Source organism: Herpailurus yagouaroundi, unplaced genomic scaffold (genome assembly GCF_014898765.1).
Source record: "Herpailurus yagouaroundi ecotype Mexico unplaced genomic scaffold, PumYag 205, whole genome shotgun sequence".
Classification (NCBI taxonomy): domain Eukaryota; kingdom Metazoa; phylum Chordata; class Mammalia; order Carnivora; family Felidae; genus Herpailurus; species Herpailurus yagouaroundi.
The window spans coordinates 3,924,531-3,952,458 of NW_024412436.1; the positions used below are offsets into that span (position 1 = coordinate 3,924,531).

General features: G+C 40.9%; 1 protein-coding gene across 3 annotated transcripts in view; it reads left to right on the forward strand.

Moving 5' to 3' along the window:
- The window catches only part of NME7 (NME/NM23 family member 7), a 262,404-nt gene that overhangs the window by 177,424 nt on the left and 57,052 nt on the right, over positions 1-27,928 (forward strand). For 2 of the 3 annotated variants that reach the window (XM_040451736.1, XM_040451738.1), the window contains one exon: positions 27,726-27,833. In XM_040451736.1, coding sequence (XP_040307670.1) covers positions 27,726-27,833 — 108 coding nt within the window. Of the gene's footprint in view, positions 1-27,725; positions 27,843-27,928 lie in introns of those variants that run through there. The other variant, XM_040451737.1, reaches the window with a different exon arrangement.

Below are 27,928 nucleotides of genomic sequence, written 5' to 3' on the forward strand. Positions count from 1 at the left end.
TATCAAAATCTCTTTATAAAGTAAGAGGGCTGCGTCCTGAGATCGTGAATCTCCAGTTCTCGCACCAGCTAGCAAATAACTCGCTCCGTGCTGATTCACCAGTAGGAAATGACAGAGCCACATGTTATGTTGGAGGCTGAGCAGCCTGGTGGGATGCACCCACTCGCTAAGTAATGTCTCCCACTGACCACCCTCTGCAACATCCCACATCAGTGGGTGTCACACAGCTTTGGTATTCTTAAGCAGCTGAATCCACAAATGTCAAATCGCTAAAGTCGGAGGCTTTTACTTCTTGTGGAAGCGTCCTAATGATTCTCCAAGCTGTGGTTCCTTTCTCAAAACAATTCTTCATTACTGCTTTTATTTATTCAACCAAAGCACCAAGTATCTTTTGTGTCAGGCAATGCTAGCCCGGGGGATATGGCAGTGGAGGGGAAAAGAGAGACAAAACCCACTGCCCTCACAGAGTTTTTGTTCTAATGGGGAGACAGAAAATACACAAATAAGTAAAAGAAGGCAACAGGGAAATGGGGAGTGCTTTCCGCGACAACCTCTGAAGACCCATGGTGAACATGACCTTCACAGGTGCTGCTGCTACAAGGTCAATCGAAAGAAATGGTTGTGCTTCAAATGAGCACTGCAGCATGACTGGCGAAAGAGAAATTAGGAGTAACATGAAAAACAGAATAGAGTTGTTAGAATATCTCAAGGCAGGATTCTTACAGCAAATTTAGCTTATTTGGATGACTATCCATCCACGTATGATAATGCTTTTCTTGCAGAAATCCAAATTGGTATTTAGTCGTATTAACTTATGGTGCTTGCACATCTCATCTAAAGGAGACCTCACCTAGGGGCGCCTGGGTGGCTTAGTCGGTTGAGTGTCCGACATCCGCCCAGGTCATGATCTCGCGGTCCGTGGGTTCGAGCCCTGCATCGGGCTCTGTGCTGACAGCTTGGAGCCCGGGGCCTGTTTCGGATTCTGTGTCTCCCTCTCTCTCAGACCCTCCCCTGTTGATGCTCTGTCTCTCTCTCTGTCTCAAAAATGAATAAACATTAAAAAAAATTAAAAAAAATAAATAAAGGAGACCTCACCTGCCCTGCCCCTGGCAGCACCTTGACCTTCCCAGCCGCTTATCCTAACTTATTTTGTTTTACTCATTTCTATGTTAAGTATTATCTTCTCAACACTGCACCATTTACTTATTTAAACACATTAATTTTTGTATCTTCTCCCACTAGAAGGTGGGAGAAACTCCAGGAAGGAAAGATTTTTTTTTTTTTTATTATGTTCACGGTTACATTCAGACAAGTATCTTATTTAACTTAATTAAGTTCCCATTTTGCATTGCTGAAATATACATCTCCTGTGCTATTTCTTATGGCTGCTATATCTGGTCATTGACCCAGAAGCTTTGTGCTCCTCTCTAACTCTCATGCTCTTCAAGAAAGATTATCTAGTGCCCATTTTACTTGTTTGTTTGTTTGTTTATTTATTTTCGCGCGCGCATGCGAGAAAGAGAGAGAGAGAGAGAGAGAGAGAGAGACAGCATAAGGAGGGGAGGCACAGAGAGAGGGGAACATAGAATACGAAGCAGGCTCCAGGCTCCGAGCTAGCTGTCAGCACAGAGCCAGACGCGGGGCTCGAATCCATGAACTGCGAAATCATGACCTGAGCCAAAGTCAGACACTTAACTGTCTGAGCCACCCAGGCGCCCCTGTTTATTTATTTTTAAAGTTTATTTATTTTGAGAAAGAGAGCATGAGCAGGGGAGGGGGAAGAGAGAGAGAGAATGAATGAATGAATGAATGAATCAATCAATCAATCAATCAATCCCAAGCAGGCTCCGTGCTGTCAACTCAGTCTCACAAACCCATGAGATCATGACCTGAGCCAAAAGCAAGAGTCGGACACTTAACCGACTTGAGCCACCCAGGCGCCCCTCTGGTGCCAATCTTAGAAGTGAAGAATAATATCAAGACTCAGGTTTTTAAAAATCTTTTTTTAAGTGTCTTTTAATTTTCTTATAGAAGACATGTTTCTTTTAAAAATTGAAGCTAGGATTTGAACTCTGTTCTGCCCGGTTCCAGTTTGAATTTTTTTTTATGATTCAAAAATCTCAATATTTCTCAAAATTTAATTGCATATAATGCAAGAAACATGTTTTGCACCTAAGAATATACCTCTCCTGTTGGGTTGGTCTCCAGTCTCTTCACTGTGGTTGCTGTCTGTGATAACAGTACCAATAAATATTGTAAAGATGAGAGTAGTGTCATTCTAGTCGCCATTCTCCAAAGATGAGTTCTGTGACATTCCATTTCATTTCAGTAACCCTTCATGAAACTGTTACCCATGCCACCTTTTTAAAGACACTTGCCCCTGTGTCTTTTTGGAGCTGGAACTTTTCCTGACCCTCCTCCTGGTATTTTGAATTTTGTTTTCCCTGAAAAGCTTTTGGCTTTGCTTGCTCCTCTGGCTAAGTACTCTGTCCTCCTCTCTACTCTCACCCCCAGCTCCTTGTCCCTTGCCTTTTATTCCATAGGTGCCACCTTGGTCCCTACAGGGATTGGAAACTTTCAATAATTACCTACTTTCTAACATAATGGACCTTTTCCTTTTCCTTTTGTTTTTGTTTTTGTTCTTGTCATTTTTGGGGGGGGTGTCTGTAATTTTGGCATTTAATTGGTTTTCATTTTCACATTCCTTCTACCGGCAGTGTTTGCTTCACCTTTTTCTAGTACATTTATCCGAATCATTCTCACAAGAAGTTTTCCCTTTCAGTCTCTTGTTTCCCTCTCACTTATTTTCATTTTTATTTAAAACAAAAATCCTCCCTAGTGATTTTTATACTTTTTCTTGGCCGCATTCACTGTTTTTCTATCAAATACTTTAAGATCTCTTAGCGTAATATGTTACCTCTTTTTTTTTTCTTTCCGTTTTCTTTTTCTTCATACAGGAATTCACTTATTCCGAGTATTTCCAGAAATAACCATATTCTGATCAGACATGTCCTCATCACAGTCAGAAGGAGGGGCTAGAGTTTCCCCAAAGCAGTGCAGCACCAGGGATGGGGCACAGCCACCAGCTGGAGCGGCTAGCATTTTAAAATCCCAAGAGGTAGTAACATGTGCCAGGCCTTATCTCGCTAATGCACATGTGCTGCTTGTCAGTTTCAAATGTCAGCCCCTGGTGGTATTGCTTAAAGACAGTAGGCTTTGTGTTGAGATAGAAAGAAAATATTTTTAAACCTTGAGACCCTGGGAAATTACCATTTTTGGACAAGAACTCGCCTGCCACCTTACCAGTCTATCAGTAGGTAAAAGCCGCTGACACCAGAGCCAGGTTCGAGCCCAGGATCAGTTACAGTTGGCACGGATAGTAATGAGCCACGGTATTCTCAGGATGTTGTTAGTAAGGCATTTTATTTATATCTCAGTGAGACAGTCCTGCCGCTTGGGAGGCCAGATCGAGAGGGACTTTGGGGGCCCTTAAACGTAACCATGCAGACAAGTGCCGCTCTTTTACCTTTGTATATTGATTTTTGACTGCTGGCGTTAGATAGCAAAACAATAATCATTGCTCCTCTCTAGTAAGTACAGGCACGATTCTTTCAAAAATACTTAATTAAAATATAATGAAAATGTTAACTCACAGCGCATGTAATGTAGGAATTGACTATTTATAAAAGAATTCTGTACTTTCCAATAGGAGTCCTTTCAGTAGGGCTTCAAAAAAGAACTTGCCTTATATTTTAAGTTAAACCTACATTTAACACATTCAATGTGAAAAGTGAGATACATATATATGGGTAAAACAGCCATGGCCTCTCTCCCAGAAGGCTGTACATTTCAGAATGAAGCATGTGATCTCGTAAGATGCCTCACTCCATTATCTTCTGAAGCTTTGATACCTGATCAGAGTGTTATTTTCAAGTTGCTGTAACTAAGTTGTTCAGACTCCATAGTTTCTCCTGACCTTGCTCTTGCCTCAGAGCGCTGGGTATGTGAAATTTACAAAGCTGCTACAGAGTAAATCTATGCAAAGTAGGGTTGAGAATGCCATACTCTCCTTTTTCCTCTTTTCCAGGCACCGTCCTTGCCGTAAGACCGTATGAACTGCCCCAACCTTGAGCAATGTTTGCGTTCCTTTAAACTATTACACCATTGACCGTCTACACTTATCATCTGTCAGTTACCATGTGCTCCTTGTATAGTTTATCTTCTTTTTTTAAGCTTATTTATTTTGAGAGAAAGTGCATGCACATACATGCAAGCAGGGGAGGGGCAGAGAAAAGAGAGAGAATTCCAGCCAGGCACCTCACTTGTCAGCCCAGAGCCCGTCGAGGGGAACCAGATGCTCAACCGACCGAGCCACCAGGTGCCCCTGTATAAGTTTATATTTTATGAACAGTCCTCACCTCCCGGTCTGGATACTAATTAGGGGACCTGTGTCACACCTCGTTGGTGTCTCCAATACCTGAAAAATATTCTAACACAGTGCTTCTTCAGCTTTCTGAGGAAACCCCTAAGATCCTGTTGAATTGCAGAGTGTGATTCAGTCATTCTGAGGTGGGGCCTGAAATTCTGCATTCCTCACAAACTCCGGTGACGTGCGTGTAGCTGGTCTGCAGGCCAAACGTCAAGCACCAAGTCTCTGGCAGACTTGTGGCTAATGCCTGTTGGTGATGCTCTTTGTTTCAAAAAAGGAAAAAGGATTTAAATTTTGTTAAATGCTTCATTCGTCTGCAATATGAAAATAGCAGTAAGAAGTGAACATAGATTTAAGGCAATTTCTGTGAATAATTGAAGATGTGGGATGTCTTTTTCATTTCTGATTTGTCTCTCTGATCTAGAGTAATGGGCTTAAGCTTATCCATTTTAATAGATACCAGACTGAACGAGATTATATGTGAATAGCTTCTACTTCTGGCTTCACTAGACTTGGGCTCAAAAGCAAACGCCTTTATAACCCATTTCTAGTCATCTGAGTTATCCAGTCTTTTTCTAACTTTTGCTCTTATTGAAGACATCTATCTAGCTTTGAGGAGACAGATAGAATTTTCCCGGTAAACTCAAATTCTGGGCGTATCACATTTCAGTGTCAAGAATTATGCATATACTTACTATAAACCCTATCCAATCTTTCCTTCCCCCCCCCCTTTTTTTTTTTGATGGAATTCAGACAAGATCAGGTGCATTCCGGGCGGTATGGCCTTAGACCCCTTTGTTAATGGAAATCAAAAGCAGTACATTAAGAATTACTAACAAGCAATGAATCTGAGTCCCAGTGCTTTAATGGCAACCAAGAACCCCAGGTTCCTTATTGCAGAGTACATTGTGGATTCCCACTTGCTTCCTCAAATTGAGACCGCATTACAGATTGTCTCCGAGATTGTGTGACTTCAGACTCTGCCAATATTAAAGTATCCAAATGGCTCTGTTTTCTGGTTCTTTTGATAGAAACAGTTCACTTGCTTCTTTCCTGTGAAATGTACCAGAGTTGCTTGGTGTGAGTCTAGCTGGTCCACACTTGTTTTCTGTTGCCTCTCTCCCCAGTAAATGTCCTTCCATAACACAATAATTAAGAGCTGTGTCGTGTTCCAGCATATGATTAGTTAGCCAGTCCCCTGCTGTTGATATTTTCAAGTGTTTTATGTCAAGGACATTGCTGAGACCGGATTTATAAACAGATGTTTGCACTAGCTTTTTATTATTACCTTAGAATAAGTTCTTACCGGTGAAATTGCTGGGTGAGAAGATCAAAGGTGTGTGTTCTTTGTAGTCTGTCTTGCCCTTTCTCAACTACCATGGCGGTTTAACAGACTTTAATGATTACGTGGTTTCCTTTGCAAAATATTTTCTCCGAATAGCAACACTTATGTCGGTTTCTGAAGTGCATGAATATATAAAAGATTTATATAATGTTTGGAAACTAATTAACCTGAGGAGATAGTAAACAGTAGGCATTACAAAGAGCAGCGTTCATCAGCTTGGCTTACCAGCACATACTGCTTAGTTCTGCTGTGGTCTCGTCACGTTTGAGACATTGGGTTGTACAAACGATACGTAAAGCAACTCACACATGAATTCTGACTGAGGATGAATGGCTTTTTCCCAAAGCAATAATTTGTCTTTTAATTTTTTCCTCTCATGCAGAGAATTTTACTTGGTATGTATGTATGTATACTTTCAGTCAAGACCACCAAAAAGAATGTAAGAACAGGAAATCTGCTTAACTGTTTCTATTAGTTTAGGGAGTGCTTGGACTAACGAATCTTGACAGTCCGTTAATTTCTGTTAAATAAATTAAATTATATTTCAAAACTAGCTTTTTATCATATTTTAAAAGCATAATTATATAAATGATAATATTTTTTAAAGTTTATATATATTTACTTGAGAGAGAGAGAGAGACAGCATGAGGGAGGGAGGGACAGAGAAAGAGGAAGAGAAAGAGAATCCCAAGCAGGCTCTGAGTTGCCAGTGGAGAGCCCAGTGCGGGGCTGGAACTCACAAAACCGCAAGATCGTGACCTGAGCCAAAACCAAGAGCTGGACGCTCAACCGACTGAGCCACCCAGGTGCCCCTAAATGATTGCATTTTAAAAGTGGCTGAATTATATGAGCCCATGTATCATAGCACCAATTTATAAATATAGAACCCCTTTTGGTATGACTTATTAAATAAATTAAATGGCTGTGCAAGTATTTTACAGATTTAAATAGTTCTATAAAAGAAAATAAATCTTTCACAAGGCAAGATACTTAGCACATGAAATGGCAATTTTATGGTTTTTAAACATTCATTTTTAAGAGTGCATGCAACAAAAACCCTGCAGTTACATATCACTATAAGGGTTGAAAATATCTTAATATCTGTAATTGTATATTACAAGTTAACTATGTACCTTTAAAAGCTTACAACATTGCCATTAATATATTCATTTATTTATATTAAAGTTCTTTTTTCGTTAGAACTAAAGGTAATTTAGAAACATTTATGCAACATGATAAGGAAAAGAAAGTGAATGAGGAACTCAGTACTGGGAGCAAATGAGACCAGAAATGAGGACAGGTGCATCATCAAGTCCTATATTCTTGCTACAGGGAGGCCACAGTGTGGCTCTTAGTTTTTAGGCATCCACAGGATCAGATTACATGACTGACAGTGTCCATGAGATAAACTAATGGCTCACCAACAACTCCCAACTTGTCCTGATACCTAAGAGGAAATTCCTTCATGGATCTCCAAAGAAGGCACCATGGGATCTAATACTCATGGTCTTTAGTAGCAGCTAGTTTCATAGGCTGTCTTTTGTCGGAAGCTGATGGTGTCATCCCAGGGGGTGACAATTTTAAGGGAAATCAGAGTGATTCGATCTTATGTTTTGTTGCAGTAGAGGCTGAAGTTCCAAGTGAAAGGATGTGTTGTTTGTGTTAAAGCAATCCTTCATACACACTCTTCTTGAAGTCTAATGCTTTGGTAATATGGAGTGGCAGTAAGTTCACGGTTAAACTTCCTGGAAAATAACTGGAATGTGCTTATCCTGTGTCCCCATGCAAGTACGGATTGGTGTGCTTCCTTAGCCAAGCCAGTATGCTTGTGGAGATTGAAGAGAATAACACCGACACTCCCTTTAATGGATGGAAAGTCTTTTTTTTTTTTTTAACGTTTATTTATTTTTGAGACAGAGAGAGACAGAGCATGAACGGGGGAGGGTCAGAGAGAGAGGGAGACACAGAATCTGAAACAGGCTCCAGGCTCTGAGCTGTCAGCACAGAGCCCATTGCAGGGCTCGAGCTCCCGGACCATGAGATCACGACCTGAGCCGAAGTCAGATGCTTGACCAACTGAGCCACCCAGGCGCCCTTGAATGGATGGAAACTCTTCATGAGGCAGGCCCAGGAGGTACCCCCAGGAAGGACCTACATTCATTTCCAGCAATTTGCTACATAGAAATTATTTGAACAATCAAGTTGTACAGCATAGATTGTGAGTGTATAGTTTTAGCCTGAAATGTTTAAAAGAAAAACGAAACAAGTGTGACCAAATGCTTATCCCTGCCTAAAAAAGAACACCCGCATTCAAACGAAGCAAAACAAAAATGCTCAGTAAATAACCTAGAGAACATTTGTCCTTGAATCATATTTTTTTTTTCTAGTGTGCTCTCCAAGATGACCTGACTACAAAATGTATCCCCAGGTATTAGTATGAATTAACTTGTTACATAGGGAATCAACAAAACCTCCAAAATGAGTAAGAACTGTATTGCACATATCCACACCCACAGAGCGATAAAGTAGTCAGGTCCTCAGCCTGTGGGTTCCCATGAATCCTCTCCAAAGAGCTGCAAAATGGTACTGAGAGCCTGGCATTCTGTTTGTGCTGCCATTTTGTTATTTGCACAAGTCCCAGGTTCCACTTCATCACCTGCTAGAGAAGTGGTCACAACTCTTCCCTGTGCAGTAGAAATATTTGAGATTCTCCAGTGTAAATTTTGGTCAGGACCCTGTCTGTATTGCCTAGGCTGCTTCTTCACCCATTTAGAAATTCAATTTGTGGGGGCGCCTGGGTGGCTCGGTCGGTTAAGCATCCGACTTCGGCTCAGGTCATGAACTCACGGTTTGTGGGTTCGAGCCCCACGTCGGGCTCTGTGCTGACAGCTCGGAGCCTGCAGCCTGCTTCGGATTCTGTGTCTCCCTCTCTCTCTGCCCCTCCTCTGCTCATGTTCTGTCTCTCTCTCTGTCTCTCAAAGATAAATACATGTTAAAAAAAATTAAAAAAAAAATAAATTCAATTTGTTTGGTATATTTCTATGTTGTACCTATATTTTGAAATATACTGATTTCATAAATCATGGTATGTAATTTTTGGATACTAAAAAACTGAAATTTCTAGAGAAGATTCAAACTAACTCAAACCTCATATATTAAGTTCCTCCCTGTGTGAGACGTACCGAATGCTCTGAGGGGTATTAAGATGAACAAGACACAGTCCCCATTTCCAACGGTTGTGTTCTCTCTCAGAGGAGACATTTATAATTGAGTTTTTGTGTGCTCAGTAAATACTAACCAAACACCTAGTGTGTTCTAGACTGTTCTTGGCATTCAGGATTTAGCAGGGAACAAGACTGCCCTGATCAGTACTTTTTTCCTTTTTTTTAAAATTCAAGCCCAACTAACATACAGTGTTATATTAGTTTCAGGTGTATGGTATAAGGATTCAACAATTCCGTACATTTCTCGGTGCCCATCAAGATAAATGTACTCTTAATCTCTTTATCTATTTACCCCATCCCCCTACCCACTTCCGCTCTGGTCACCACTCATCTCATTCTCTATATTTAAGAGTCTGGCTTTTTGTTTCTCTCTCTCTCTCTCTCTCTCTCTCTCTCTCTCTTTATTAATTTGATTTGTTTCTTGAATTCCACATGTGAATGAAAGCATATGGTATTTGTCTTTCTCCGACTTATTTCACTTAGCATTATAGTCTCTAGGTCGATCCATGCTGTCCCAAAATGGCAAGATTTCATTCGTTTTCCTGGCTGCAAAATATCATTGTGTGTGTATGTGTGTATATATCCTACATCTTCCCTAACTGTTCATCTATCCGTGGATGGATAGCTTAGGTTGTTTTCCTATCTTGGCTATTGTATATAATGCTGCAGTAAACATAGGGGTGCATATATATTTTCAAATTAGTGTTTTTGTTTCTTTGGATAAATGTCCAGTAGTGGAATTATTGGATTATATGGCATTTCTATTTTTAATTTTTTGAGGAATCTCCATACTGTTTTCCACAGTGGCTGTACCAATTTGCACTCCCACCAACAACGTACGAGGCCTCCTTTGTCGAATTGTATACATTCTTATTTTTTTAATTTTTAATTTATTTTTAATTTTTTTTAGTTTTTTTTTTTATTTTTTAAAATTTGCATCCAAATTAGTTGGCATATAGTGCAACAATGATTTCAGGAGTAGATTCCTTAGTGCCCCTTACCCATGGGTCCCATCCCCCTCCCACAACCCCTCCCGTAACCCTCAGTTTGTTCTCCATATTTATGAGTCTCTTCTGTTGTGTCCCCCTCCCTGTTTTTATATTCTTTCTTTTTTTCCCTTCCCTTGTCTGTTTTGTCTCTTAAAGTTCTCATATGAGTGAAGTCATATGATTTTATGTATTTGGGGAATTAACCCCTTATCAGATGCGTCATCTTCTCCCATTCAGTAGGTGGCCTTTTCATTTTGTTGGTGTCCTTCACTGTGTAAAAGCTTTCTATTTGATGTAGTGTCAATAGTTTGTTTTTGTTTCTCTTGTCTTAGGAGACATATCTAGAAAACTGTTGCTGTGACAATATCAGAGAAATTACTGCCTGTGTTCTCTTCTGTGATTTTTTATGGTTTCAGGTATCACGTGTAGGTCTTTACTACATTTTGAGTTTATTTTTGAATATGGTATTAGTTCCATTCTTTTACATGTAGCCGTTCAGTTTTCTAAATACCATTTATTGAAGAGACTGTCTTTTTTGCATTGTATGTTCTTGCCTCCTTTTGTCATAGATTAATTGACTGTGTAAGCATACATTTATTTCTTGGCTCTCTATTCTGTTCCATTGCTCTGTGGCTGTTCCGTGACAGTACCATACTGTTTTGATTACTGCTGTTTTCTAGAGCATCTTGAAATCTGGGATTCTGACACCTCCATCTTTGTTCGTCTTCATCAAATTGCTTTGGCTATTTGGAATCTTTTGTGGTTCCATACAGATTGTAGTATTTGTTCCGGTTCTGTGAAAAGTGCTATAGGTATTTTGATGGGGATTGCACTGAATATATAGATTGCTTTGGGTAGTATGGACATTTTAACAATATTAAATTAATTAATAAAGTTAATTCTGATCCACGAGTATGGAATTTCATTTGTTTGTGTCATCTTGAATTTCTTTCACTGATGTTGTATCGTTTTCAGAGTATAGGTCTTTCACTTCCTTGGTTAAATTTATTCCTAGGTATTTTATTCTTTCTGGTGCAATTGTAAATGGAATTATTTCCTTAATTTCTCTTTCTGCTACTTCGTTATTAGTGTATAGAAAGGCTACCAATTTCTGGGTATTAACTTTGTATCCTGCAACTTTACTGAATTCATATATTACTTCTAGTAGTTTTTTTGTTGAGTCTTTAGGATTTTGTATGTATAATATCATGTCATCTGCAAATAGTACTGATCAATACCCTTACAGAGAGATAGCCAACATAATTTCAGTTTATGACACAAGGTCCATTGCTAAGTACCCTTTGTAGCACAGAGAGTTATTAATTCTAGCTGGGAATTGGGGAATGCTTCATGGAAAGACTTTTCTTCTGGGGGCTTCGAGTTTCACTGACCAGAGAATAAGAGGGAAAACATGCTAGAAGGAATAGCATGAACAAGTTATGGTGAAATAAAAACACATTCCAAATCCGGGAAGAGCGAATAAATGTATTGATAAGCTTCTCCACTCTACTGTGTTTGATGGGCATGTTGATTATCACAGAGTATAGACAGGACTCAATGCAAGTTGTAAAGAAAGGTTCACTGTTAAGGCAAGTAGGTACGTCTTCTGTTATATCCTGGGTCCACAGACAAATTTTGTGTTTCTCTTTCAGCAGGCTTTTTTACGTCTCAGTAGTTTCTAAAGCATAAATCGTACAGATTTGTATGAAGTGATGAGGCTAAAAGAATACCTCAGGGCAAAATTGAGAAGCACCTTGAATTACCATACCCTATACACTTGAACTTAGTGGGGAGCCACTGAGGTGATTGAGTCGGAAAAAGCTACCTTGCTGGCCTCCCTTGCCCCTTGCTAAACTAGTTTAAGGCAGTAGTTGTGAAGGATGGAAGGAAGTTCACAGAACCTAAAAGATCCTGTGAAGATCCTTGTGCTCCCAGAGCACTTTGCGTTGTGTCTCCAGTAGAGTTTTGGTCACCTCGTGAGGGTTTTCACAGTGGCATGCTGGGTCAGCTCGCACCAGCTCACAAGATCCCCTTGTTAGCACCACTTCCCATCTTCACGTTCTGTCATGGCAGGAGTATTTACACCACGGAAATGAGCAAACAATACAAATCAGTTTATGGTTTATGTTTTGGTTTTGGACAGCTCTTTGTTAAACAATTCCTAGAATGTCGCTAGCTGTTTATTTACTTGACGTCTTGTAAGACTGTGACTTCTTAGAATAGAAATGTTCAGTTAAACTTTATTTCCTTACCTCTGGCCCCAGTACCTCACATATTATAGGTATCAATACTCATTGAATAAATGGAGGGGGAAATTAACAAATGAGATTAGCAAATTAGGTAATGACTAACTGGTTGTGTGGAATGAATGAAATTGTTAGAAATAGTTTGAAATTCGCTAGCCTGAATACTTGGGAGGGTAGTGATACCACCAGGAATGAAGGAAGATTTTTTTTAATGTGTTTAAAAATTTTATTAATTTTTATTTATTTTAGAGAGAGAGAGAGAAAGCATGAACAGGGGAGGGGCAGAGAGAGAGAGACACACACAGAATTCAAAGCAGGCTCCAGGCTCTGAGCTGTCAGCACAGAGCCTGATGCGAGGCTCGAACCCACGAACCACAAGATCATGACCTGAGCCAAAGTCGGACTCTCAACCGACTGAGCCACCCAGGCGCCCCTGTGAAGGAGAGATTTTGAACTGGCACCTGAGCGTGCAGGGTGTAGTGGAAGATAATTACTTGGGAACATGTGCTGGAGGTGCTAGAAGACCAGAATTGGACGTGCCAGCATTCATTCTAATTAACTGTTGAATGACAGTTTTGAAATTACTTTTTCTTTGGTTTTCTAAAATACTCAACTATGCAGACTAGTTAAAGTTCAAAGTTATTTATTAAGAGAAAAAAGAGCTGCTTGACCATCTGACTTTTTTTTTTTAATGTTTATTTATATTTGAGAGAGAGAGAGCGAGAGCACAAGTGGGTAAGGGGCAGAGAGAGAGAGATGGAGACACAGAATCCCAAGCAGGCTCCAGGCTCTGAGCTGTCAGCACAGAGCCTGACATGGGGCTGGAACCCACGAACCATGAGGTCATGACCTGAGTCAAAGAAGTCGGACACTCAACCAGCTGAGCCATCCAGGTGCCCGAGCCTCTGACTCTTGATTTCAACTCCGGTAATGATCTCGTGGTTTGTGAGATTGACCCCCACGTGGTGGCCTGTGCTGAGGGTGGAGCCTGATTGGGATTCTTTCTCCCCCTCTCTCTGCCCCTCCCCTGCTACCCTGCTCTTTTGGCTCTCTCTCTCTCTCTCTTTCTTCCTCTTTGTCTTTCTCATTCTCTTTCTGTTTCCCTTGCCCTTTCCCTTTCTCTTTCTCTTTCTTCCTCTCTGTCTCTCTTCAAAATAAATTTAAAAAAAAGAAAGAAAGAAAAAGAATTGTTTTATTCCAGCAATAGAAGAGAAAGTCAGATTTCTATAAGGCATTGCGAGCATTGCTTTGGCAGAGAAAAGGAGAGATCAGATAGTCTGGAAGAGAATGAGGAAATGGAATTATTTTTTTCTATGTAAATTTTGTATTCTAAGATGATAGTTTACGAATCTGCTACGGAGGAAGTGAATTTCAGGGGATTAAAGTTACCTCTTGGAATATAAATCCCAAAGAAAAGTTTTTCTTTTCAAAAAAGCTGTTACCATTTGGGACACTTGGGTGACTCAGTCGGTTAAGCGTCCGACTTCAGCTCAGGTCATGATCTCACAGTTTGTGGGTTCGAGCCCTGCGTCGGGCTCTGTGTTGACAGCTCAGAGGCTGGACCCTACTTCGGATTCTGTGTCTCCCTCTTTTTCTTCCTTCCCCCACTTGCACTCTGTCTCTCTGTCTGTCTCTCTCCCCCCCCCTCAAAAATAAAGAAAAATTAAAAACAAATTTGTATTAAAAAAAAAAAAGCTGTTACTGTTAAAGACTAAAGATGAGAAAAAATCTAAAATTACCTTTTTACAATAAAGACTTGGGGAAAGAATACAAGATTCTTCTGAGAGCAACAACACTAATCTGAATTATCTAAGTAAAGGGGCATTCTGATTTATCAGGTATTCTCATTCATAGAAAAATTCAACGTATTTTGTGCACAAATGAGTACTTGTGAAAAAAAAAAAAACAATCCGGAAAATAATGATGGCATTGTAACTATGGTGAACAGTTTATTATTTGCTTTCTAAACGAGGCTCTTGCCTCAAGATCCTATGTAAGAATGTGATTTATTCCATTCTAGAGCAATAGCAGTAATAGAGAAGTTCAAACAAGCTGAAAGATGATTAACTATAATGTGAGCTCTAATGTTTAGGGTGATTTGGTCCTTTGTACACTGTGGATATTCACCAGAAGATAAAGTAGCCCTTCCGGAAATTTAGGTGTGTCTTAATATACCCACTGGAAATTCACTTGTGAGCATGCTTCTACGCCTAATGCCACTCTGGTGGATGGCTCCCATCTCATATTCACCCTGTGGTGTCCTGTATCTGTGATGAAACAGCAGTGTCATCCTCAATCACGGTCACGGAAGAAGTCACTCGCAGAGCTGTGGGATTAGTGCTGAGAGTTCTTGATTCCATTCTGAGACAGGTGTGGCCTAGTTTGAGCAAATCTGATCTACAAACCCATCAGTTCGCAAAACAGATAAATTAAGGAGTGGTTACTTTCATTTCAAAAGGATTTGCTGCAGGGTTCCTTAAAACAGGCGTATCTAAAGGGTGTAATATACCCAAAAGCCCACTGGATTATTAGTAACCAAGAGGTCTAGTTTCTCTACTGGCTAATTAACCAGATTAATGAAGTGTATATATTTGAACATGTAGTCATTTCCTTCATTTATTCACTCCTGCACTAAATCATTACTACTGTTAACTCAGTGAATCTTACATGAGCGTTCTCTGTGTGTTGGATATACAACCATCGTAGTCCTTGTCCTTAAGGCATTTATAGATGCAAGAGTGAAACAGATGTGGAAACAAATCACTAGAGTCAGTTTTTGATGGTGGAGGCAACTGGCCTGTTGGGAGACCACTGTGGTCTAAACAAGGTGAGAGAAAGAATTGTAGGGGTAGACCCATGGCAACGTTAAAGGGAATCGTAAGCAGGCCTTGGGCAGCTTAGGAAATTAAGAGTCTGCCCAAAGTGGTTGATCTTTGTATACAGTCTTTCTTCGGTGCTTGACAGGAAGTCTAAGACTGTCCGTAGAACCAGGTTATCCACACCTATAAAAGGTGAAAATGGTCTGCATTATCAACGCAACAGGGGATTGTGAGGTACATATGAAATGTTATGTCTTTTTAAAAATGAAAGTACAGGGGCGCCTGGGTGGCGCAGTCGGTTAAGCGTCCGACTTCAGCCAGGTCACGATCTCGCGGTCCGTGAGTTCGAGCCCCGCGTCAGGCTCTGGGCTGATGGCTCAGAGCCTGGAGCCTGTTTCCGATTCTGTGTCTCCCTCTCTCTCTGCCCCTCCCCCGTTCATGCTCTGTCTCTCTCTGTCCCAAAAATAAATAAAAACGTTGAAAAAAAAAATAAAAAAAAATGAAAGTACAATGTAAGTGATTCATTGTTAGCTGTAATTTTAGGAGCTTATTTATAATATTGCGAAGGTGATGACTGTATCTACTGTTGGGTGCCTCCAACTTGGCCAGACACTTTTAGACATTTGAGGGGCGTTATCATTCAGCTGAGTCCAGTGCGCGAACCTAGGCCTTTAAAACACCAAGATACTTCCACTAACTGCTGAAATTTATGTTGCTACTCTAATATATGACATATGTAATATAATGTGAAATTTTATAAACTTTCTGTCCTGTTTTATAATTTGAAACACACCTATACTGAGTTTGTTAGACCACTGGAACTATTGATTTCAAGGTCACCGTACCTGCATCTAAGCCAGAAGTTGCTGCTGCTGCCTCCACTGCTGCCACCTGCACTGACTGTCATGGAATCTGGTGACTTAGACACTCAGTCTGGCCACCACAACTGCCTCCAGACCCTTGTGTGTCCCACCCGAACTTCCAGTAGCAACACCAGCAGGTAGATGGCCTGTGTTCAGTTCTGCCTTCCAGATCTCATCGGTCGGACATAATTTACATGAAGGACTCTAGCCAAGAGGGCGCCTAGAGAATGTAGTTTTTTATATTCCTAGCCTCCATCTAGAAGGAGGATAGAGTGAAGGGTTGAGAGAGCCAGGCTATAGAATCTGCCTGATCTTATTTATGTTGCTTATTCTGGACCATTTGTAAGGCCCGTGAACTTCTTGCGAAGAGGGAGAAAAACGTCGGAGCCAGAGTAGTCAAAGAGAAAGTTTGTGTTTTCACGCTTGAGCTAGGAAAGGGCGTGGTGGCTTTGAAAACTGGAAGAGGTGGAAGTGACTAGATTATTTCAAGTGCAGGTGGAGAAGTAAGCAGGAATCCGATCATGTAGGCTTTTCTAAAGCATGTTAGAATTTTAGGTTTTCTCTTAAGAGAAGCATCTTAGGTAGGGAAATGGTATGATTCAATTTGCATTGTATAGCCTCACTATGATTGCTTTGTGTAGCATATATGTAGGATCTAGGAGACTGCATAAACCAGGAAGAGTGAAATCTAAGAAATCAAAAGTCTAGGCAAGAGAACATGGTGGCAGAGTGGAGGAACAAAGAAATAGACTGATGTGGACTATATTTCAGCATTTTATTGACAGGACTTTGTAATAAATTGGGTGATACAGGTGTCAAGAATGGGTCCCAGCTATTTCATTGTTTTGTCCCTTTAGGGGAGTTTCCAGGTATTGAGCTCTAAGTTTTTTTAGGAGAGTCAAAGAAGATTGTGTCACAATTCTCTATTTTATCAGGATGCGGTAGACTGTGGGGAGTGCTTCTTTTTGGGGGAGAGGTTGAGGATGCCTTTCAAGTTTCTCAGTAGTAATGTGACTCCACTTCAAAGGTTACGTCTCCTAAATGCAGCATTTAGGAAAGCCAGAACATTTAGGAAATATTAGGAATACTAGGAAATATTTAGGAATATTTGGGAAAATATTTACCAGAAAGTTATGTCGTTTTCCTCTATACTAACATGTATATGTTCACAGACGTAATGTAAATGTGTCCATGTGGGTTTTGCTAAAATATGAAGTAATTTACCTAAAAGTGACTAAGAGATTTGCCCAACTATTTAAAAAGAGAACAAAGGGATCATCATTTTTTACTTAAAAATAGCACGTGTATCAGCCAGTGCCTATTGTTGGTAAGGTAGCAAACAGCTCAGTAAGAGGCCGTGATGAGTATGGCATGTGGTCTGTTGAAGCCTAGTGCAAAAGACAAGATTGAATTGTCTAAATGTTTTACCTGAAGTCCCATTTAATTATCACCCTCTTCAGGTCCTATAAATTTCGATTACATCTAATTTCTGTCTAATGAAAAGTGAGATGTGAAGCCTTTCATGGGTTCCCAAGCCACATGTTTTAATGATTCCTCATATTTAAGCAAATCACATGGTCTCCAAAGCTAATGAGATGAGTGTATTTACTGTGAATTCTCTGACGGCTCACTCAGTGAGACTAATACATAAGTAGTTGAATTTAATTTTGCAGTTACTCTTTTTGAGTCCTGTGCATAGGTTCTAGAAGGATCCTAGATTTGCAAAAAGTAGCCTTTGGATCTCCTCTCTGGTTCCTTCTCCTACTTCTAAGTCCTCCAATGTTCCATTATCATGTTTTAGTTGTGAATTAGTCTCGTATTGCTCACGTCCCGGGAATATAAAACTGTAAAGTTAACATCAAGTTTCATGCAAATGGAAAAGCATTTGAGGGTCAGATTTGGTGGGGTGTTTTTGAAGTACCAGAGGAGTCGAGGAGAGAACTAAGCATGTACTTTTTAACATGATAGGACTCGTTGGCTAAAAGCACGAATATTTTCTGCTTTCAATATGGTGGCTGCTTCATTGGCCTTTGAAAGTTCTATTACCCTTATTGTCTATGAAATGAGGGCATTGTATATTGATTTTCTGTTTTGCTTCTCAGCTATTTGAGGTTTGCCAAGACCTATGCTCCTTCCTCTTTTAATGTGCATCCATTTGTCTATATCATTGCTAACATGGTTACCCTATAGTTTATAGAAGACTTTTTTCTTTTACTTAGAACTTTTTTCAAAATTAGACCAATGACCTGGTCTTTCCACCATGTGCCACTCATTATATGAATATATTCCATAGCTGATCATTAAGTTGTCGTTCTCAAAGGCTCTATAATCAGTAAATTGCACAAATCTCTTCCCAGTTCACCTCTTAAGTGGAAGGTCATTTTCACTCTTGCATATCTCTGTCATATTGTAGAGAACAGAAACAGTGTGGCTTTCTGTGGAAGCAGTTTTTCTTTGTCCAGACTTATTTTATGAGTCTGACTTATAATTCAATAAACAATATTTACAATGCACACAATAGAAGAATAATTACATCAATCTTCTCTCATTTGTTTTCAGTATTTAGCTAGTCACCATTCTACTTAGTGCACTGTTTCCATGTCTTAGATTTAGAGGTCATTCCTTAAGCCAGAATTCATCTGGCACCGCCCCCCCGCTCCCCCCCTCTCCCCTGCAGGATTACAGAGCGAATTTTTAGTCCTTATGGGGAGCCGTGTAATAACCAAGCATTTGACTTGATGGAGCTCAGCAGGCCAGGTTGTGGTGGCAGACAGATCTGCCAGGAGTTTGGTAGAGTTTGAAAGACTGCCGACCTTCTAAGTGCGAGTAAATGTGGGGCCTTCAAGAGTCTCATTTGCTCAGCATAACCCATCACTTACTAAAACTGCAGTAACTTTCAACAGTTATTTAGGATATGTAAATTGCGTGTTGGTACCTCTTGTTGCTTTTATGTATCTGATATTCATTTCCGCTTCTTCAGACGGGGGTTTGGTGGGCTGGTTTTCACCGTAGTGTACGAGGAACGGGACAGCATGAATCTGTTAGGAACAAGTAGGGAAAATCTGCCAGGAAGTAGAGGGGGATAAGGATCTGTGGAGGATTCTTCTGGGCTTTCACTTTCAGTATTTCAGTATTTTTTACTTCTACAGACATACATGAAATTATATAGTAATCAAAACTAAAATCAAGGTATCAATACTTTTTCAAAAACAGATCAAGTGAAAGCCTCAATTTTAGTGAAAAGTGAAAGCAAACTATGAAGAAAATATGTGTTCTACAGCTTTATGCTTCGCCATTATCATTTACTGGCACGATATATTGTACCAGTAAAAAGACTTTCTGTGGTTTATTTATAGATTATTGTCTAATCTAAGTTCTTAGATCTTAAGATCTAAGATTATTGTCTAATCTAAGTTCTTATTACTTGATTATTTAAATTTTTACCTTCTAAAATTATCATTAAAAATCTTGAGAGACGTTATATATTTATTAAAAGGTACTTGAATATTTGGTTGGACTGGCTTTGACGCATATCAAAGTATCCCCCGTTTCGGTCTCTTTAGGAAGTGTCTCCTCCCATTTCCTTTCAATTCTGAAGTCCTGCTAACAAAACCAATGGCCATTATCTATTGACTGTGACAGACACTTTTCGAAACACGGGTAGTTCTTCCTTCCGTTCTCACCGCAACCCTGTAGTTAAGTTCCATTTCTTTCCCTGTTTTACAAATGAGAACTTTGAAGCAGGCGCAGAGAGGTTGAGTAACACGGCAGGGTCACACAACTAGTGAGTGACAAAGGCAAAATTCAAATCCAGAGTCATCCCCCACAGCTGTTGCCCTCTGTTACTTCTCCATCCTGGCTCCCTGAATAGAGATGTTGTCATTTTATGTCAGTCAACAGGTATTCAGCAAGCATTTACTGGGTGTTTATAAATAAGACACAGAATATCGAGGAAGTTTTATATTGCGTTAAATGTTGAGAGTCTAATGGGAACTTACTAAAAATAGGCACACACAAAAAAAACATAAAATGCAAGTCAGAGGGCTCGTACTAGGACCATGAAGTTCCTCTTGAAATGGTGGGAAAGGGAAGATGACTCTGGGAGGAATTCAAGTTAGTTTTGTAGAGGAAAAGGTGCTGGTGGGATTGAAGTTTTCGGGGAAGGTGTGAGCGAGGCCTCAAAGGTAGGTTTAGGCAGAATGTCGAGGACCTTGAATGCCGCACTAAAGGGGCTTGGGCATTAGGCCATTACAGGTGAGTAGCATGATAATATTTGCATTTTAGATACAAAATGAGAGCAGCATGAACAGCGAATTGAAGGTGGCTTAATGGGCTTGGGGAAATAGAGACTGTCTGCAGGATGAGTGGGCATTAACGTGGCAGATAATCCCCTGCTCTTCCCGGCCTCAGGAATGGTTGGAGATAGATTGTATTTCGCATCGTTTTGTCTTTATTCTGAAGAGTAACTCTCCAGCAATGCTGGAAACAAGAAAGAATGCCTATCATTAGCAGACCATTCACTTTGAAAGGTAAAAAGCAGACAGGTTTGGACTGGGAAGGACAGCCGCACTCCACAGCATGCAGGAGAGGACTGCTCAGAGAAGACAGGGGCTCTGGCTGTGCTGCACGTCAGACACCGTGGCCTCCGTGTCAGGAGGGACGGGAGGCCACGGGCAGGGTGATGGGTGGGGAGGCTGCGTGGCGAGCCGCTCACCTGGGCAGGAGTCAGGTGATGCTTTTAGCCGCAGCCCAGGGCAGTGAATCTGGAGCTTTAGCTAGAGGCAGAGTAGTAGATGGGCAGCTAGTATCACACCGAGGACAAATGGGAAGCCCCACTTCTGTAGGGACAGCAGCCAGCACGCCCCACCTGTCGGCATGCCTCTGGCGTCCATGACAGGTAAACAGAAATTTCCAAACAGGAAGACGGAGAGCCCGGGATTGCAAGTCATTCGAGGTTAACCGGTGCCGTAAGGAAGACACCAGATGCAACCCACAGAGCCAGTGCCTAAGGAAACCAAAGTAACAGGCCTAACAAGGAGTCTTTACATAAGAGGAGGCAGTATCCTCAGAAAGACCTAAGGAATATTGGATCTATAAAAAAATAATTATAGATAGTGAAAGCCTTAAACACAAGTTTTGAAATTGAAAAAAATAGCAAGTCAGTAGGGTGACACCATGGACCCAGTTTAAAAACAAACTAGTCAGGTGACAGATCAAACAGAGGAGTCCCCCCAGAATATAGTACAAAAAGACAGCTGGAAGGTATACAAGAAGAGAGAGGGGGAGGACTGAACCAGAAGTCTCAACATTTATTGCATAGAAATAGCCAAAGGAAAGAAGAGATGAAATGGAGGAGAGAAAACAGTAGAAGAAATAGAAGCTGATGTACTGAATTGGACTGTGGAGCGTGGAGCAGAATGACGGGTAAACGACCCTTGCCTTGATAAAGGGAATGCAAAACCTTCCAGAAAGGAGAAGAAACGCATTACCTAAAAAGGATGGTAATCAGATTGCAATTGTCTGCAGCACCGTATTTGTCATAGATGCCGTGTCTACACCGTGCGTCGTGTGTGTGTATGTGTGTGTGTGTGTGTGTGTGTGTGTGTGTGTACGCATGTAAGTAGTAGATACTACAGAGGGCTGCTCATATCTGCCCCCCACCCCTCAGCTTCCGGACTGAAGTGCCCATTCCCCAGCTGTGTGTTGGCTGCTGACAGTAATTCCATAATTATTTCCCATATTGCCCTCTGCTGAAGAAAGTCACCTTGCCCAAGGTCATAGCCCCTTCCCTGGAGTGGCCTGTATCCAGTGGCGTGTCAGTTTGGAGAGATCAAGGCCTCACCTGTTTGCTACAATTCAGGTTGACTCTGAAGGGTCATCGCAGCTCCGGGGCTCACTGTGGGGTTATCTAAGGCTGCCGGTGTTACTCATTGAAGTTCAACTTCTCCCTCTTCCCACTCCCGTGTTCCTCACTTGCCCACAAGTGTGGATGCTGAGGCCACCTCCCAATAGACTTCCTGCATGCACACCTCGGAGTTGGTTTCCTCAGAGTTGGTTTTGCCAGAGAATGCAACCTGTGCAGTATTCTCTTCAGCCACCCTTGAGACACTGACGAAAATTGACTACGTATCAGGGTGCAAAGAAAATCCCAACGAATTCCTTCAAAGGAAAACCAAAAAGACCACATTCTCTCACCACAGTACAATGTGATTAACAACCGTCCCCCAACCACCAACACACATGCGGGCACCCGCCCCCCGACACCGCCTCAGAATTCAGGTGCTGTGCATACAGCAGTCACTTATATGAAAGTAATATTTTAATGAAAATGGTGTGTACCAACTAAAGTAGGTACAGAACAAGTTCTCACGAAACACTTTACTCAAATGGAGTCCTTTCCAAGTGTTTCTTCCTAAACAAAATTATAAAAAAAGGAAAATAAGTAGTGACCTTCACAGTTTCACAAAGTACATCTTATTTCACAGAATGGCAGCTTACCACTGCATAAGCAGAGTAGATGTCCAATACCGGGTGCTGACGTGCCAGGAAATTTACGGGGGACAGAATGAATGTAATGAATTTGAAATGAAACATAGAGCTATCCTTATTTTCTAGTTTATCAAAATGTTTTTCGTAAATGCAGTACATTGGTAACTGACATTTGATACAACCTTGGAAGGAAGACTTAAGTAATTAAATAAACGCAAACCTTTAAAATGTGCTCAAGTGAGATGGACTCAGATGTGAATACTGCCCAGCATGTTTGCATCCTAAGCTACAGCCGCCATCGCCCTTGGTGACTTCCATCTCCATAGAGGTGGTCCGTTGAGTACTTTGGTCTTTCAGTCTGTGACCCTCCTTTCTTTAGTATTCTTGCCTTCCGTGTGACCTTAGCCATGGTGACACCTTAAAACTGGTCATTATAAATCACTGTGACCCCATTGGAGAAGGTCATTGGAAAGACGTGACCGTCAGTCGACCCAGTCGATCAGAGGCTCCCCACCCCCATTCCCTGTCCTTGGAATGTGGGTTCTGCTTGCCTTGCTCCCCACCAGTGGCTGCTCCAAGGACGCAGCCTTAAGCTAATGATCCGGAGTTGAGGACACCCGCACAGTATATGTGACTCAACCCAATTAAGGTTAAGATGTGGCTGGCAGGTACAGGGATCCCTTCATCTTGCTGCCACCCAAGTTCCTCTTGCTTGTTAAAACTGCCGCTACTGACCTCTTTCTTCAGTTTCTCCCTGCCCTTTGAGTACCGGGGCCAGTTTCAGATTACACCCGGCAAATCCCAAGAGGGTTGTGAACGAACACACCCTCTCCGCTCACTTCCAGTAATTTCGAGTATCTCATCTCTTAACTTTCCAGCTCACTTCTTCTCACGCCGATTTTAATAATCCTCCCACCAGGAGCTCCAATCCATGGATCTACCTTTTCGTTGTCTCTCACCCCTCCAACCCCAGGCCCTCACTTTCTTACTCAGTGTAGTGTGTGTTGTCCAATATTATTATCATCACTACCTTGAATACACCTTCAACCCCCCTCACTCCTCTCTTGTTTTGCTGTTTTCTTTTGGCAAAGCCCCGCCCCTCGTTAAATTCAGCTCTCGACCAGATGCTGAGTGTGCCTGGAGAAGAACACAGCTATCCTGAAAGATCTCCCTCTGCGTTCATGACTGCTCACCTAACCTCACTAACAAAGGGCCTGACGGGGTTCCTCAGTGCTGCTCGGCAGTCACATTATACTTTCCCGGTTCATTCACTTTCTTGCTCCTAAAATGTGTTCCAAACCTTCTTTTCTCTCCTGACATCCCCAGACCTCCTCCCCGGCCTTCCCCTCAGCTGATGACAGTCTTGCTGCCCTTTCCACCGCACAAGAGAATCGGTCAAAAGAAAACTTCTGGAGGGAACTTTAGAAATGTTCCATAGTTTGTTTAGGGGGGTGATTACTGAGTTTATCCATTCGACAAAATTCATGGGGCAGTTACGCTTAAAACCGATACGTGTTGGGGCGCCTGGGTGGCTCAGTCAGTTAGGCAACTGACTCTTGATTTCGGCTCAGGTCACGATCTTACAGTTCATGGGATGGAGCCCCATGTGGGGCACTGCACAGAGCCTGCTTGAGATTCTCTCTCCCCCTCTCTCTGCCCCTCCCCCACTCACTATCACGTACGTGTACATGCATGCACGCTCTCTCAAATAAAGAAACTTAAACCGATACATGTTATCTATGTAAATTATGTCTCAATAAAAATTAAAAATAACTTCAATAGGTTCCCACCGCTGCACAGAACCACTTACCTGCGTCAGGCTCTGTATTTGGTCTTGTTGCTCAGGCTGGATGCTGCTTGGCCTAGATAAGGCCAGCTCCCCTACTCCTGCACTCGATTCCGTTACTCCAGCATTTCCTGCTTCTCCTTCCTGCCTTGTCTCCCTCCTGCTTCCCTTTGTTGGATTGTTCGTATCAGCGTGTAAATGTGCTATTTGTTATTTTTTAATTAATTTTTTCATTTACATCCAGGTTAGCATATAGTGCAACAATAATTTCAGAAGTAGATTCCTTAGTGCCCCTGGCCCATTTAGCCCATCCCCCTCCCACAAGCCCTCCAGTAACCCTCTGTCCTCTATATTTAAGAGACTTTATGTTTTGTCCCCCTCCCCGTTTTTGTATTATTTTTGCTTCCCTTCCCTCATGTTCATCTGTTTTGTATCTTAAGTTCCTCATATGAGTGAAGTCCTATGATATTTGTCTTTCTCTAATTTCACTTTGCATAATACCCTCTAGTTCCATCCACATAGTTGCAAATGGCAAGATTTCATTCTTTTTGATTGCTGAGTAGTACTCCAGTGTGTGTGTGTGTGTGTGTGTGTGTGTGTGTGTGTGTGCGTGTGCACACACACACATACACACACACACCCACCACATCTTCTTTATCCATTCATCCATCGATGGACATTTGGGCTCTTTCCATACTTTGCCTATTGTTGATAGTGCTGCTATAAACATTGGGGTGCATGTGCCCCTTTGAAACAGCACACCTGTATCCCTTGGATAAATGCGTAGTAGTGCAATTGCTAGGTCGTAGGGTAGTTCTATTTTTAATTTTTTGAGGAACCCCCATACAGTTTTCCAGAGTGGCTGTACCAGCTTGCATTCCCACCAGCAGTTCAAAAGAGATCCTCTCTCTCCGCATCCTTGCCAACATCTGTTGTTGCCTGAGTTGTTGATGTTAGCCATTCTGACAGGAGTGAGGTGGTATCTCATTTAAACGTGCTGTTATTTCTCCCAATTTAAAATTCACCCTCTCCCCCAGAAAAACCTCTCTTCATACCACTTTTTTCCATTTACTGCTCCATTTCTCTTCTCCCCTTTTAGCAAAATGCCTCAGAATACTTGCCTGTATTCACTTTTCCCAGCTCTACTCCCTTTTTCTCTGGAAACCACATTAATCAGTGTTTTGCTCATCTGCAGGCCTCTGGAACCACTCCTGTCAAGGATATCCGTGACTCCATATTGATAGATCTAGGGTTCAGTCCTGAGTATTTACCCTGCTTGACTTCTCAGCAACATTGGGCACTGTTGAGGACTCTCTGTCCTTGACATTTTTCTTCACTGCCTTCTAGGAGAGGACCCTTTTGTAACTCCCTTACCTGCTGGTTGTTTCTTCTCTATCTCCTTTGCTCATCTCTCCTTGTCTCCTGGTTTTCCAATGATATGGTGCCCCGATGTGTCATCTCACTGCCTTCACAATCTTACCCAACTGATACCTTTAAATGTCTTAACAATGCTGTGGACCCCCAAATTGTTATTTGCAGTTTAAAAGACTCCTCTGAAAAGTACACTCATACCCAACCATGTATTTGAAAACTTCACTTGGATATCTAATAGGCAGTCCAAACTTAATGCATTCAAAACCAAACTACGGAGGACTTTCCCTACCAGTTGAAGATTTACTATAAAGCTATAATAATTAAGACAGTATAATGTAGATACATGAATAGACAAAACGTGCAATGGAACCAAACAGCAAACTAATAAATAGACTCATACCTACACGGAAATCATATCATAACAGTCATCACTGGAGATTGGTAAGGAAAGAGGAAAACTATTCAATATATGGTGCTGGGGTAATTAAATGCCCATAAGGGAAAAATGGAAATGGATGTCCCCCTGAGATGATAGCCAAAGTCAATTCTAGGTGGATCAAGAATTTTATTTGGAAGGCAAAATCTAAAGATTTTGAGGACAATAGAGAAGAGTATCCTTATGTTCCTGGAGCAGGGAATAATTCCTTCAGAAACAGCACAAATCATAAATGAAAAGATTGATACATTTAATTTCATTAAAATTTAGTATTTCTGTTCATCAACAAAAGACATACTAAAGAAAACCCAAAGACAAGCTTCATCCTGGAAAAAGATACATGCATCGTAGAAAGTGACAAAAAAAAATAGAAGTCAGAATATATTAAGAATCATAATCAAAAAGAACAAGAAAAACCTAGTAGAAAAATGGAGAAAAGACAAGAATAAGCATTTTACAAAAGGGGATGTATATGAAAGGACACTAAACTTCTCTAGTAATTACAGAAATGTGAACTGTAAGAATACAATGAGACACCATTTAACACCCACCAGTATGGCAAAATTAAAGAGTCAGCCAGTATGAAATGTTGGATTTTATGTGGATAACGGGAATTATTATGCATTGATGGTTGAGGGCAAATTATTACAACCACTTAAGAAAATGGTTTGACAGTACTTAGTATAATTGAATATGCATGTGCAGACAAAACTCTTGTACGTATATACTGTACTATGTACAAGAATGCTTGTAGCAGAATTTGTGTGTGTGTGTGTGTGTGTGTGTCAAAAGCAAGGAGTGGAGAAGGAAAGGGGGAAAGAGAAGAAATTAGTTCAATGTCCCTCAACAGGAAACGGAATAAAATATGCTCAGTCATACACTGGATTTATATAGTAATAAAAACAAATGAATTATGACTATAACAACATGGATAAATCTGAAAAACAGTGTTTTGAAAACTAAACAAGGGAATCTTTAAATAAAATTGAGAGTAACGGGCACCTCCGGGTAGACGTAGGGATGGGATAGGTGGAGTCAGGATAAAGTCCCACACAGGGGACTTCAAAGTTGTTGCTTTATTTTAATTCACCTAAATAGTGGGTACACAGGTATTTGTTTAATTTATCAAAAATTTTCATATATATTAAATACCATTTTTGTAAGTAGATGTCAGAATTAAAATTGAAGTTTTGGAAGTGCTTCACTTAGAATAAAAAAAGACTAATAAGCAGGTCATGAATACTCCCACATCTTGCTTTTTTTTTTAACCTCTTGTTTCTTTGACCCTCAATTTGGAGTTATTTGTAACCATTTTCCCCCTCATATGAGCTAGTACTAAAGCTGATACAACTGTAACATTTTGAAAAATCTTTTGAAATCCATGCAAACTGATTCATTTTAAATCAAGTTGTTAGGATACAAGTCTTTCACAGTAATCAACTAGGTTCATATTTTATGTGATTCCCGTAATCTGTTGATAAAAAAGATGTGATTATTATTGCCCTCTTGACTTTACAACAGGCCACAGAAAAAGCCTAGTGAATGAACTGAAATTTTTCATCGCTCAAAGTTTCATGCATTCGTGCTGTTTCCAGGACAAATCAGTGCCATCAATGTATACGTGTATTTCGTAAACAAATAATTCAAGTGTTTCCTGTAGCTGGTGTTTTTCTTATTAACACCGTATGACTGACTTTAATCTATATGTGAATATGTATTTAATAGGAAATTGCCCGGCATTTACGCCCTGGAACGCTCAGAGCAATCTTTGGTAAAACTAAGATCCAGAACGCTGTCCACTGTACTGATCTACCAGAGGATGGCCTATTAGAGGTAAGATAAAGAAAGGTGAACATCATATTTGTATTTCAAACTCGTAATTTCAGCAGTTCTGGCGTGTGTAAGAGACCTTTCAATATTCTTGGGTT